The following is a 13,240-nucleotide window of genomic DNA, read 5'->3' on the forward strand; positions in this document are numbered from 1 at the left end:
ACCAATGGAGGTCTCTCTCTCATCGATGACTCTCTTCCTCCCTCCCTTAAAAAAAAAAAGGAAAGAATATCCTCAGATTAACAAAACAAGACACCAAATCCATCGGTAGTTTTATCATCATCCAAATGTACATCAATGTCAGACCGTGAGCCCTCACATACGATAACTCGTCTCATAAACTTTGGTAAAGAAAAAAGTCCCAACACACCTGCTGCAACTGTTTATTCAAAGTCTAGTCATCGGAGCTTTAAGAAAGATTCACAAAATATTCAGCTGAAACCATACTTCCGGTTCATCAAATTTCAAATACATTTTACTGTTCGGAACAATATGTTCTAATGCTGTCTAAAACACAGCCAAGTTATTTTTCTTTATACACATTCTGTAATTTTTAAAAAACAAATACTAAGATAAAAAATATTAACAAAACTACCCAATTACAACTACTATTTTCCCACATTCTGAAATGTTTTCCGTGAGTGTATCTTCTTATTTATTTTTAATTCTGTACACTATATCGATTTATAAATGCACTTAGGGAGTTCTTATATTTCTCAGAGATCAAACAGCCACACCTTGTCAAAAGATTAGTTGCCTCGGCAGCACAGAAACTTGTTTGTTAAAAGCACTCACTGAAATTATCTTTGAATTTATAGATCATAAAAATAAACAATTTAAAGGGGACAGGCGGCTTTAAACATTATTTTGAAGTCACCTGACTATGTGCAAATATAACAAAGTAATCCGTCAATGAGACACCATCTTGGTCTTTTGTTTTTATTTTTGCTCCATTTCTATTGAGATGTCTGTTGTGGTTTCGTTTCTCCGGCCCAGCTGGCGCCAGCTGACTCTGAGCCCTAGCCCCGGTGGCACACGCTGAGCCCCACACAAGGCTCTCTGTTCTCGGGGAGTGGGTGGGAGGGGCCGTGTCTCCAGGCCCCCAGCTGTCAGAACTAAAGATTCCAAAAAAATAAAGCGAGGATACGGAGGCCTGGCGGAGAGGGCATGTGCAGGAGGGAACACAAACAGAAATGACAGGAAGGCTCCTCCACAAAGGAAACGCGGAGTCAGCGTGTCTAAGACGGCGGGACAAGGAAGAGGGCCACCTGCAGATGGGCTGTCTGCGCTGCAGTCTGCGGAGCGGAGCGTGGTCCCTTAAGGAGGAACTTCTCCAGGAAGCAATGACGTCAGCATTAGGAACCATAGCGATCCTAGAGAGAGAGCCCGGATGAGTTACAAACACTCACCGCACTTCCTCATCCCGCCGCCTCTGCTGGGGCCTCTGCTGGGAGGTGTGGAGGGCGGCCTGCCGGCCGGCCGGCCGGGAAGCCCCAGAGGAGGTGTGCGGGACAGAGGAGAGAGGAGCGCGGGTGGAGTCTGAGCCTGACCTCTGGTTCGCTGGGGGGCGCACTCCAGCTCTCTGCCTCCACTGCTCACCTCCGGGGTGGGCGTGGCCGAGGATGGGATGCTCATCTGTCAGGACCAACAGGCTCCGCCCCCCAGGGACCTGAGCAGCTCTGACACTCCGGGCAGGGCCTCAGCAAGGGCCTCCGGAACTCTCTAGGGGCCCCTGCACCCACCTGGGGCCCCCACTAGGCCCTACTCCCAGGGGCCATGTCATACATTCATGACAGAATCCCCTGCAATACCCTGACATGATCAGAAGGTTCAGAGATAAGCCTTTCGCCCAATCAGAAGTGGCCTTCGGTTGTTATACAGGGTGGGCAAAAGGAGATATACAGGTGTGTGTATGAAAATACAATAATCTACACTAATAAAAGAGAAAGTTGCAAATTGTACCTTTGTGATGCCCACTAGCCAATCAGGAGTGGGTATGCAAATTAACCCAACAAAGACAGCAGGTTAATTTGCATACACAGGCACCCAGTAGCCAGGGACGGGGCTGGACGCTTGCATTGTTGCCATGGAGCAATGCAGGAGTTCCACACCACCCCAGCCACCCAGGGCCTCTGGGCAGTGTGGGTAGGCAGGGCTGGAGCGGAAAGGCATTGCAGGCAGCCAGGGAAAGGAAGGCTCATTCTGCACGAATCTTTGTGCATCGGGCTTCTAGTCTCCACATATAAAAGCCTAAGTGACCAGTCACTATGATGCACACTAACGACCAGGAGGCAGATGCTCCACGCAGGAGCTACCCGCCTGGTGGTCAGTGGGTTCTCAGAGTCAACCTCTCGCTGGCCCTTCCCCCCATTGGCCAACCTCCTGTGGTGCTGATCCGCCCAATCACCAGCCAGGCCAAAGGACCCCACCTGTGCATGAATTTGTGCACCGGGCTCTAGTTAATAAATAATAAGATAAGAATAAACTGTGAGCCTACTCTCCCCACCCTTATACAAGCTGGCCACCCTGGCCTCACTGAAGGTTAGAATACTCTCTCAAAAGCCAACCTGAAGAATTGTTACATAAATGACATGTATTTCCATTGGAAAGAATGTGGGTTTTGAAGAATTTTTACTTACATGGAAATGCTCATAACAAAATGTCATCTAAAAACAGGATTATATATACACAATGTAATCTTTTTTAATTTGGAAAAGATATGCATCGAATACCTTTATAAAGATCAAAGAATGTCATTTTTACTGTCTTCTTAGTATTTCTGTTCCAATGTAGGAAAGGAGTGGACAAGGACCACGATAATTCCTGTAACAATTCCCCTCCGGTCATAAGTTAGAAAATGTAAACAAGGAAGGAGTGGTCCTGGGCTACAGCAGCAAACATCTAAGTCACTGACATAATTTCCTAGCTACTGGAGAGTGGTCCCGGTCCCACTTTCACAACGAGAGCCCACCCTCCCCAGGCCCATCCCGCAGCCCCTGACCTGGATGGAGGTCATGACTCCGTTGGCGAAGACGGACAGCTTCCCGGCGACGGAGCGCACGCCCTCCTTCAGCTGCGCCATGTCGGGGGCGGTGGGCAGCACGCTCGAGAGGCTGTAGTTTCCTGCACACAGAGCGGGCGCTGGTCACCCCGCCCAGTGACGCCCCAATGATGACACACACACACACACACACACACACACACACGGCGGTCCCGCCCTCCCGCTTCCCAGGAGCAGGCGTGGGCAGGGCCAGGGCGCTGCATGGGCCAGGGCTTGGGTCCCAGCACCAGGTCCCCCCCTCCCGCGTCTATGACCAGCTGCACCACCCACACAGGAGGCCGTGTGGCCTGGTCTGAACCGTCCTGGGCCACTGCCCGCTGTTGTTTCTGCAGAGTCCCTCCCCGTCCGGCCCTCTTTCCTCCGGTGCCTCACGGGTCTGACAGGCCAGCGCCCAGGAAAGAACCGGTGGGTATTTGTGGGCCAGCACTCCCCCTTTGGGGGAGCCCTCCACCCTCCCTCGGGCGGCCTCTCCCCTTGACCCCATCCATCCATCCATCCATCCAGGGGTGGGCACCTGGCGCAGCCGGAACTGCGGAGCCGGCCCTGGTTAGCATGAGCGTGAGGAGCCCTCTGCGTGCTCTGGGGCCCGGGGGGGGGCTGAGGGCCCCTCCCACGCGCAGCTCACGCCCGGTGGGGAGCTGGATGGGGGGCTCTGAGCCGGAGCCCAGCACAGAGGCCCTGGCGCCCGGCCGCACTCACCTGCCGCCTGCTTCCGCTGCTCGTCAAACAGGTCGGCTGAGCTGATGGAGGAGCTTCCCGAGAGCCGCTCCAGCCGCGCCCGCGTTTCAAACTGGACGAGAGCGGGGAGAGGAACGTCAGCCCAACAGGCATCAGTCTTACAGCAAGAACCCGGGGCTGTCACTGCCCGTCCCCGGCTCCCCCCAGCGGATATGCACTCCTGGGGGCCCGGGGGATCCCCCACACAGAGGACAGAGGACGCCACGGCCACCCAGTGCGAGTGGGGACTGGGTGAGCTGTGGGCTTCAGAGCAGGGGTCCGGGGCTGGGGAAGCCTATGGCACGGGAACTGCTCTGACAATGCTGGAGGGAGCGTGCTGTCGCCACAACATAACCCGGGCTTCAGGGAGCGCTCCCTGACAGCCGAGGAGCTGCAATCCGCCCCCAGAGCTCCGCGCAGGCACACAGGCCTCCGCAGGAGGAGGCAGAAACCTCTGCGAGTCCCTATGCGTTTCACTGCTCAGCGAGATTCCACCGAGACCGGCAACAGCCGGAAATAAACACACCCGCCCTCCGAAACCTGCCCCACATCCATTTAACTCTGGTTAGAGAGCATTAAGTTACAGGTCTGTCAAAACGGCCTCAAGTTTATTCAAAAGCGATTGAATGGCTCTGGCTGGTTTGCTCAGTGGTTAGTGTGTCAGCCCTCAGGGTGGTGGGTTCAATTCCCAGTCAAGGGCATGTACCTCGGTTGCAGGTTTGATGCCCGGCCTTGGTCAGGGTGCATAGGGGAGGCAAACATCTCTCACATCGAAGTTTCTCTCTCTCTCTCCCCTTCTCTTTCTCTCCCCCCACTCCTTCCCTCCCTTTCACTCTCTCTAAAAATCAATGCAAACAATATCCTCAGGCGAGGATCAAATGATTGAATGGATGGCTATTGAGACACTGAGAAAGAGTGAGAGAAACAGACACAGTCCTGCCTTACGGTCGCCCCCAGGGGACAAGGTGTGGTGAGCAGCCCTCTCGCAGCCTGAGCCCATCCCACTCAGCGCCATCACCCGTTCCCCCGCCAGGCCCTCCCTCTGGCCCGCAGAACCCCCGGACGCTCACGTCGGCGTGGTCTTGTCTCCCAAAGTACATGTCGGAGGAAATGGCTTTGACATTGCCGAACTTCTTCTGGGCCTCGTCCGAGCTCCCGGCGAGCTCGCTGTCCGGCTTGCGGCGAGCAGGCGGCCTGCGGTCAGAAAGGGCGGAATCCGGCGACGTCAGCAGGAGGCGGAATCGGAGCTTCCCCATCCTGCTCCTCCAGGCCGTCTCCGCCCTGTGTTGGGTCCAGTCCAGCAGAGGTGCCAGCCCAGTGGGTTCAGAACCAAGAGGGGCACTGAAGGAGGTGGAGGCACAGTTTCCCTTGGCCCACGCTGTCCCTCTCCCAAGATGGCACAGCTCAGTGCCATGGGGACCCACAACTTCTCCCGTGGGGGAGGTGAGAGGGCAGTGAGGGTGCCTGTCTCCGGCTGTGGGGCACGGGCACGGCCACGGGCTGGGAGAGGCGGGCAGCACCAGGTCCTATAAACACCTGGCAGACTCCATGGGGAGCCCGGCCCACAGCCTGTCAACTGGCCCACAGGTGCCGTCCGTCCAAAGCTCTGCCCTCCCCCCACCACGGCTGGCACCCTGTATGTGCAGATGGTGGGTGCACGCCTTTGCAGACAGCCAGTGAGCAGGCGCAGAAATGCTCTCTTATATCTTACCAGAAGCCCGGTGCACGAATTCATGCACTGGGGGGGGGGGTTGTCCCTCAGCCTGGCCTGCACCCTCTCGCGCCCAGGGTCTCCGGGGATGTCTGGACCATCAGTCAGACACCCTCAGCGCTCTGCAGCCACGAGCCCGGCTTCTGTGGGAGCGCACTGACCACCGGTGTCTGCCCCTGGTGGTCAGTGAGCATCACAGTGACCGGTCATTCCGCCAATTGGTCATTTGCATATTAGCCTTTTGTTATATAGGACTAGAGGCCCGATACACGGAATTTGTGCAAGGGGCTTGGCCCTCGCAGCCACGGTGGCTGCCTTGGCGCTCGCAGCCCCGGCTTAGCCTGGAAGGTTGTCCGGACGGTCGCTCTGCTGTTTGGCCCAGTATAATTAGCATATTATGCTTTTATTATTATAGACTAGTAGTTGGTGTTGCTAAATGTCTTAATAATTTTGACTATTTTTGATCATATAATAGCACTTCTTTTTAATTTGCATTCCCATGATTACTAATGAAGATAAGCACATTTTTATGCAAGCTCATTAATCTTCCTTCTAATAAAAGGGTAACATGCAAATTGACCGTCACTTTAACACACAAGATGGCTGCCCACATGTGGACACAGTTGACCGCCACAACATGGCTGGCAGGGGAGGGTAGTTGGGAGAGACAAGGCCTGCAAGGGAGGGCAGTTGGGGGGGGACCAGGCCTGCAAGGGAGGGCAGTTGGGGGGACCAGGCCTGCAAGGGAGGGCAGTTGGGGGGACCAGGCCTGCAAGGGAGGGCAGTTGGGGGTGACCAGGCCTGCAAGGGAGGGCAGTTGGGGGGGACCAGGCCTGCAAGGGAGTGCAGTTGGGGGGGACCAGGCCTGCAAGGGAGGGCAGTTGGGGGTGACCAGGCCTGCAAGGGAGGGCAGTTGGGGGGGACCAGGCCTGCAAGGGAGTGCAGTTGGGGGGGACCAGGCCAGCAGGGGAGGGCAGTTGGGAGGAAATCAGGCCAGAAAAGGAGGGCAATTAGAGGCAATCAGGCTGGCAGGGAAAAGGTTAGGAGTGATCAGGTTGGCAGGCAGAAGCAGTTAGGGGCAATCAGGCAGGCAGGCAGGCAGGCAGGCAGGCGAGCGGTTGGGAGCTAGCAGTCATGGATTGTGAGAAGGGTCCCAGATTTAAGACGATGCAGGATGGGCTGAGGGACACCCCCACCCACCCGTGCACGAATTTCATGCACTGGCCTCTAGTCCAGTGGTTGGCAAACTCATTAGTCAACAGAACCAAATATCAACAGTACAACGATTGAAATTTCTTTTGAGAGCCAAATTTTTAAAACTTAAACTTCTTCTAATGCCACTTCAAAATAGACTCACTCAGGCTGTGGTATTTTGTGGAAGAGCCACACTCAAGGGGCCAAAGAGCCACATGTGGCTCATGAGCCACAGTTTGCCGACCACGGCTCTAGTCTATTAAATAAAGAGGAAGTATATGCTGAAAACAACAGCAAACAAACAAACAACTGCTGAAAGAGACCTGGCCGATGTGGCTCAGGTGGTTGAGCCATCCTCCCCTGCACCAACAGGCTGCCCGTTCAGTTCTCAGCGGGGCACATGCTCAAGTTCCAGGCTTGGTCCCCAGCAGGGGGTGTGCAGGAGGCAGCCGATCGATGTTTCTCTCTCACATCAATGTCCCTCTCTCTCTAAAAAAATCAATTAAAGCATTTAAAGAAAAAACAAACAAAAACAATAAGACACAGCTACAGGCTGCCTTCATTCTTAAGGATACACATAGGCTGGAAGTTAAGAGACAAAGGTGCCATGATGGTAAGGAGGTCCGGTCATCACGAGCAATAACAACTGTAAATACGTGTGCACCCAACGGAGCGGACAGAACAGACAGTGTGGTAGCACTGACAGACTTCACTGCCCCCTCTCAGCATGGACCCTCACCCAGACAGAAAGCCAGTGGGGGAAGCTGCACTTGAACTGTATGTTAGGCCAAATGGACCGACGGACACACTCAGGGCATTCCATCAGACAGCAAAGCAGCGTCCTGAGAGCACACAGAACATCCTCCGGTGCGTCCCGTTAGGTCACAGAGCAAGTTAAATCACATGTGAGGCCTCACAAATGTAAGACTGAAATCACATTAAGTGTCTTTTCCAACCACAATGGTTATGAAAGCAGAAGTCAACGACGCAGTTAAAGTGGAAAATTCACTAATATGTGGAGACTAACACATTCTTGAGCAACCACAGGGTCAGAGGAGAAATAAAAAAATGTCTTGAAACAAATGAAAATGGAAACACAACATACCAACACTAAGCAAGCGCAGTCTAAGAGGAAAGCTCACAGCCAACATGCAGGCACATGAGAAGGTCACTAATCATCTGGGAGGTGCAAGCCAAACCCAATGAGGCTTCATCGCTAAAAAGACAAGCGGTGAGCCCTGGCCAGCGGGGCCCAGCAGTCAGAGACCTGGTCCTTCACTCGAGGCCAAGGGCTCCATTCCCTGGGGTGCAGGTTCAATCCCAGCTCCATCGGGCTGCATGTGGGAGGCAACCAGGCAACGTGTCTCACATGGATGTCCGTCCGTCCGTCCGTCCGTCCGTCCCTCCCTCTCTCCCTCCCTCCCTCCTCTCTTTTCTTCTACTCCCTTCCACCCTCTCTAAAAATCAGTGGAAAAATATCCTCCAGCGAGGATTAACAAGAAAACAACAGAAAGAAGACAAGAGATAAGACTTGGTGAGGACGGGAAAGGGAACCCCTGCACACTGCTGGTGGGAAGGTACATTAATGCAGCTTCCGTGGGAAACAGTATGACAGTTCCTCAAAAATAACAGAAACATCACATGATCGAGTCATCTCACTCCTGGTGTGTGTTTACAGGAGACAAAGACAACGTCCTGAAGAGTGAGCTGCAATGCCATGTTCACTGAAGCTCTCACAAAGCCAAGATGTGGAGACCACCTCAGCCTCTGTGGGGTGAGAGGGCAGGACGATGTGGTGTGTACAGAATGGGACAGGATTCCGCCATAAACAAGGACACCGTGCCATTGTGACAACATGGATGAGTCTGGAGGGCGTTATGTTAAGTAAAATAAACCAGACGAATACTGTGTGATCTCATTTACAAATGGAATCAAAACTTCTTTAAAAAGGTAAAACTCAGAGAAACAGTGGAATGGTGGGAGAGGGGTTGGGAAACGATCAGATGAGTAAGTTCTGGGGACCGAATATGGGAGCTAGAGTTAGCAATGCCGCAGTGTATGCCTGACATTTGCTGGGTACAGCTTGTGTTCTCAGCACAAAAAAAACAACAAAAACCCCAGCAAAGTAGGTTAAACTAATTTGAGGTGAGGCAAATGTGTTTCTTATTTATAATGTATACACATGCCATTTTGTTTTTAAAGCCAACAGCAATAATTTTGTAAAAGGATTTCAGGCAACTTTTAAAAAGCCTGAAAATTCTAGTAAAAAAAGTCAGTACAAACCACACACCACTGGAAGGAATTTTCCATTCAAACAGGCTGTCCCCCCGCAGTCCTGCAGATCCCTCAGTAAACACAGACCCCACAGCGCACAGGGCGCCGCTCCCCGCCACGCGGACACAGGTGAGCAGGCTGAGCCAGTTCGTCACCGGACAGCCTGGGCATGCCTGCTGGCCAGCGTGCTGGCTGTGTCACCTTGCACCGCCAGCGTCCCCTGGTTTGGACAATAAACAAAGCAGCCCTTCCCTCACAGTCCCCACACTGGAGACGGCTCCGGCAGGTGCGTGGGTAACAGCTCAGCCATGCAGAGGAAGGAACTAAGAACACGGAAGTAAACCAGTCTACACAGGCGGTTACTGCACAATCCCGCTCAAACCACCTTCTGGGGAAGGTGAGGCCAGAACACCGGATGCCAAGAATATTCTAGAAATAGAACAAAACCACTTACTGTCCCGAGACTTCCCTTACACTCCGGTCAGTCCCACCGCTCTGTCCTCATACCTGTCAGAATAGCCTGTGGCTTTCGGAACCGTGTCGGTCTCTTTGATGCTCTTCTTTTTCCAGTAGAAATCGGAGCTGTCATCCCAGCTAGAGAAGGAGCTGCTCCGTAGCTCCATCGGCTCGTCGAAGTACCTGCTGAGAGAGGACAGTGCCGTGGAGGCTGCCTCAGTGACGTCGGGGGCCGGGGACTGGCCTCCGGGCTCCCTTCGGGTGGCGGGCAGCCCCGTGGCCTGACCGTGAGCAGGAGCAGACACGAGGGGAGTCATTTCCAGGACTTTGCTCAGCTCGCCCAGCCCTCCTCCCTGCTGCCAGAGGTGCCCCAGGCAGCCACTCAGACAGACAGACAGACAGCCAGCCTGGGCTGTGAGAGGGGCCTGCGATCAGAGATGAATAGAAAACAACAGGCAGAGACCAGTGAGCCAGGACTTGGGCGGGGGAGAGCTAAGAACACGCCAGAAAGGAGGGGGGGGTAAGCCGCGGCCTGAGCCGGGGTGGAGTTTACGTGGACACGGGAGGAAGCAGGACTCCGGGGTGGTCGGCCTCCTCCAGGCGGTCTCTAGGGGCCGACGGCGTCCCGCTCGCCGCTCTCGGGCAGGAACACACCGTTCGAAGCGCTCGGGCTCCGAGCTGACCAGCCCTCGCTGTGCTGTCAGCGGGAGCCCGGAGCCAGGGGGAGACCAGACGACGGAGTGACCTGACGTCACACCGGAGAAAAGGTCTGGAAGGCGGGAGAGTCCTGGGTCCGAGGCCCTGGTCTGTAAGGCCCGGGAAAGAACTGGCCTGTCAACTGAGGAATGTCAGGCCCCGTGAGCTGTGAGGTGAGGGTGCGGGCTGGCTGACTTGAGCTGGGAAGCCCAGGGAGATGGGAGTCTGAATGGCCTGAGGAGGGTGCTGCACGGCCCCCGGAGGGTGCTGGGTGGCCGGGGCACTGGCCCCGGGGTGGCTGGAATTTCCAGGCTCTCCACAACTCTGAGGCTGTGAACGTAGATTTTGCAGATTTTAATCGCTGTAAGGAAATACTCATTTATATAAACCAAAGTGCTGTACCATTGGGGCATCAGATTTTAAGAAAATGACTGAACTGTTCAAAAACAGGAGAGAGAAGCCACTCTGCTGGGATCTTACTGACTAGCAAGAGCTGGGCTGGGGGGACTCTGCTACAGGCGCGCAGCAGCTCACGCGGGACAGGCAGAGTCTGGCCAGGCCCCCACTGCTGCTGGGGGGATGGGCGACAGGATGACCATGGCCATTCCTCCAGATCTCACTGCCACATCGTTAGCGACCTTCCTTTTTGGTTTCTAGATCCTAGAGTTCAATGCTTCTTACTTTTTTTTTTTTTTTTTTAGTATTTTTATTGATTTCAGAGAGGAAGGGTAAGGGAGTGAGAAAAACATCCATGATGAGAGAGAATCATTGATGGGCTGCCTCCTGCACGCTCCCCCACTGGGGATCAAGCCCACAATCTGGGCATGTGCCCTGACTGGGACTTGAACTGTGACCTTCTGGTTCATAGGTCGATGCTCAACCCCTGAGCCAGGCCAGCAAGGCTCAATGCTTTTACTTTAATTCTGTCCTCCCACTCGGTCCTTCTCAGCCTGGAAACCTCCCTCAGGCCTCGCTGAGCGACCCGAGCATCCTGTCTGGGTTACGGCTGCAGACACTGCGCCCCCTGCAGGCCACGCTGACATTGTGAGGCTGAGCAAACTGCTCTGTCTCCTCCCTCTGTGCTCGGTATATAATTACATTGTCCCTGTCCTGGAAATAATGGACTCAATAAAAACAAAGAGATGGCTGACCTTATTTTTAATAGAAACAGCACTCTTTCATAATTCATAATATCCAAGTTCTAATGGGCTAATGAATAATTTGGAAGCAATGAGAGCTCTTCATGGAACTAATCTCTGGCTTTCCGAAGCCCTGACCGCCCAGAGGGGAGAGAGGGCGGCAGCTCCTCGCGGTGGGAAGCCAGCAAGTGTGGTCCCTGTGATAACACCACCTGCTCCCGTTCCAACCAGAAACAATGTGTCCTGGCAGCCGGGCTGCAGGCTGGCCCCCCGGCCAAGCTTGGGCAAGTGCGGGCGGTGGAGCTGTGCAGGGCCGGGCGGGCGATGCTCCCGGGTCTCTAGGGCCCTGTCCTTCCCAAGCGGCTACCGGCTGCCGGGCAGCGGCGCCCACGGGACCTCAAACAGACTCGCCGCGTCCCTGTGCTCTCCTCTGTGGGAGCGGCGCGCGAGCAGGGCAGTCACCAAAGGTTCGGGGAGCAGAGGCACGTGCAGAGCCGCGTGCCCAGGCCGGGGAGCCGCCCGCCGTCCCTCCGTCACACCAGCCGACGTGACCTGGCTGCCTGCGGCTTCCAAAGCAGGTTAACATCTCTCTTACCTCAGGGGTCCACAAACTCATTAGTCAACAGAGCCAAACATCAACAGCACAACGACTGGCATTTCTTTTGAGAGCCGAAAACCGGCTTCTGCGCATGGGCCACGAAGTTTCAATCGCACTGTACGTGCGCGCCTGCACGTGGTATTTTGTGGAAGAGCCACACTCAAGGGGCCAAAGAGCTACATGTGGCTCTCGAGCTGCAGTTTGCCAACCACTGCCTTACCTTGTAGGAAGGGATTGATTTAAATTCTCTCAAGAGGCATGACAGGGTGTTCCCTCTGAGTCAGTCTGGTGTGGTAACCAGGTGACTCGCAGGCAAAGAGGAAGCCGCCGGGTCGCTGAGTTCTGACTGGGGACACTACTGAGCGGAACCTCACAAGTGAGATGATTCAAGTTCAGACTTGCTCCCCGCTCCTGTGCCTCCCCCTGATCCTTCCCCTGCCCTGCCCCTGCCCTGCCCCTGCCCCTGCCCCTGCCCCGCAGGCCGCTGGAACCTGAGCCAGGGCCATCTCCAGGGTCAGCTTCACACCAGATGGTGGCGCTCAGGGGCAGGGAGCGGCTTGACCTGGGAGCCTTCAGGGTGCAGCAGTAATTATTAATAAACACGCAGAGCATTGGTTTATGCCTTGCCGACTGGAGACCCCTGAGCTGGGCTCAGAGTGAAACGTTCCAGCTCTGGGAATAAGGCTGTAACTGAATGTGCTCCTTCAGGAGTCTGCACATTCTCCACTTCCAATTTCCCTCCTTATTATCAAACATCTTTTTTTAATAAATATATTTTTATTGATTTCCGAGAAGAGGGGAGAGGGAGAGATAGAAACATAATGATGAGAGAGAATAATTGATTGGCTGCCTCCTTCACGACCCATACTGAGGAGCGTGGAGGTCGGGGCACAACCCAGGCCTGTGCCCTGACCGGGAATCAAACCATGACCTCCTGGTGCATAGGCTGAGACTGAGCCATACGGGCCAGGCCAAACATCTGAATGTCAGCAGACATTGTCTTCTTACAAATAGTTCCCCAGCTTTTTTCAAAGGACCCTGACTCCAGCCAAAGTGTTTAAAAACAGAGAAATGCCCAGCCGGGTGTGGCTCGGTGATTGAGCGTCAACCCAGGAACCAGGAGGTCACCAGTTCGATTCCCGGTCAAGGAACATGCCTGGATCGTGAGCTAGATCCCTAGTAGGGGCCATGCAGAAGGCAGCCGATCAATGATTCTCTCTCTCCCTCTCCCTTCCTCTCTGAAGTCGATAAAAAAATATTAAAAGCAAAACAAAACAAGAAGCAGGGAAGTAAACAAGTAAGTTCATTCTAGTCACTGCTTTTCAAAACAACACTGTAAGGACGATTTCTCACACACTACCTGGAGCTGGAGGTAAAGTATGAGTCATCGCTGTCATCGCTGTACTTTTTCCGCGGTTTGGCTGTGACTGGTGTTTCCTGTTCAATGGTCTGCATATCTGAGGTTGCTGAATGTGAAATGCCACTTGAGAAAACAGAGAATGAAATGGAAAAAAAAAGACTAGTTAGTTCATAAAGATACTATATTCACCAATGAG

General features: G+C 54.1%; 1 protein-coding gene across 3 annotated transcripts in view; it reads right to left on the bottom strand.

Moving 5' to 3' along the window:
* Nucleotides 1-205: 205 nt before the first annotated feature.
* Nucleotides 206-13,240, bottom strand: part of ARFGAP3 (ADP ribosylation factor GTPase activating protein 3) — a 36,670-nt gene continuing 23,635 nt past the window's right edge. For 2 of the 3 annotated variants that reach the window (XM_036425449.1, XM_036425451.2), the window contains 6 exons: nt 13,045-13,167; nt 9,303-9,437; nt 4,687-4,810; nt 3,599-3,689; nt 2,840-2,961; nt 206-1,211 (listed from right to left, as the gene is read on the bottom strand). In XM_036425449.1, the coding sequence (XP_036281342.1) occupies nt 1,194-1,211; nt 2,840-2,961; nt 3,599-3,689; nt 4,687-4,810; nt 9,303-9,437; nt 13,045-13,167 (613 nt within the window). In that variant the 3' untranslated portion in view covers nt 206-1,193. The remainder of the gene's footprint in view (nt 1,212-2,839; nt 2,962-3,598; nt 3,690-4,686; nt 4,811-9,302; nt 9,438-13,044; nt 13,168-13,240) is intronic. The other variant, XM_036425450.1, reaches the window with a different exon arrangement.

The sequence above is a fragment of the Pipistrellus kuhlii genome, unplaced genomic scaffold (assembly GCF_014108245.1).
Source record: "Pipistrellus kuhlii isolate mPipKuh1 unplaced genomic scaffold, mPipKuh1.p scaffold_m20_p_81, whole genome shotgun sequence".
Taxonomy (NCBI): domain Eukaryota; kingdom Metazoa; phylum Chordata; class Mammalia; order Chiroptera; family Vespertilionidae; genus Pipistrellus; species Pipistrellus kuhlii.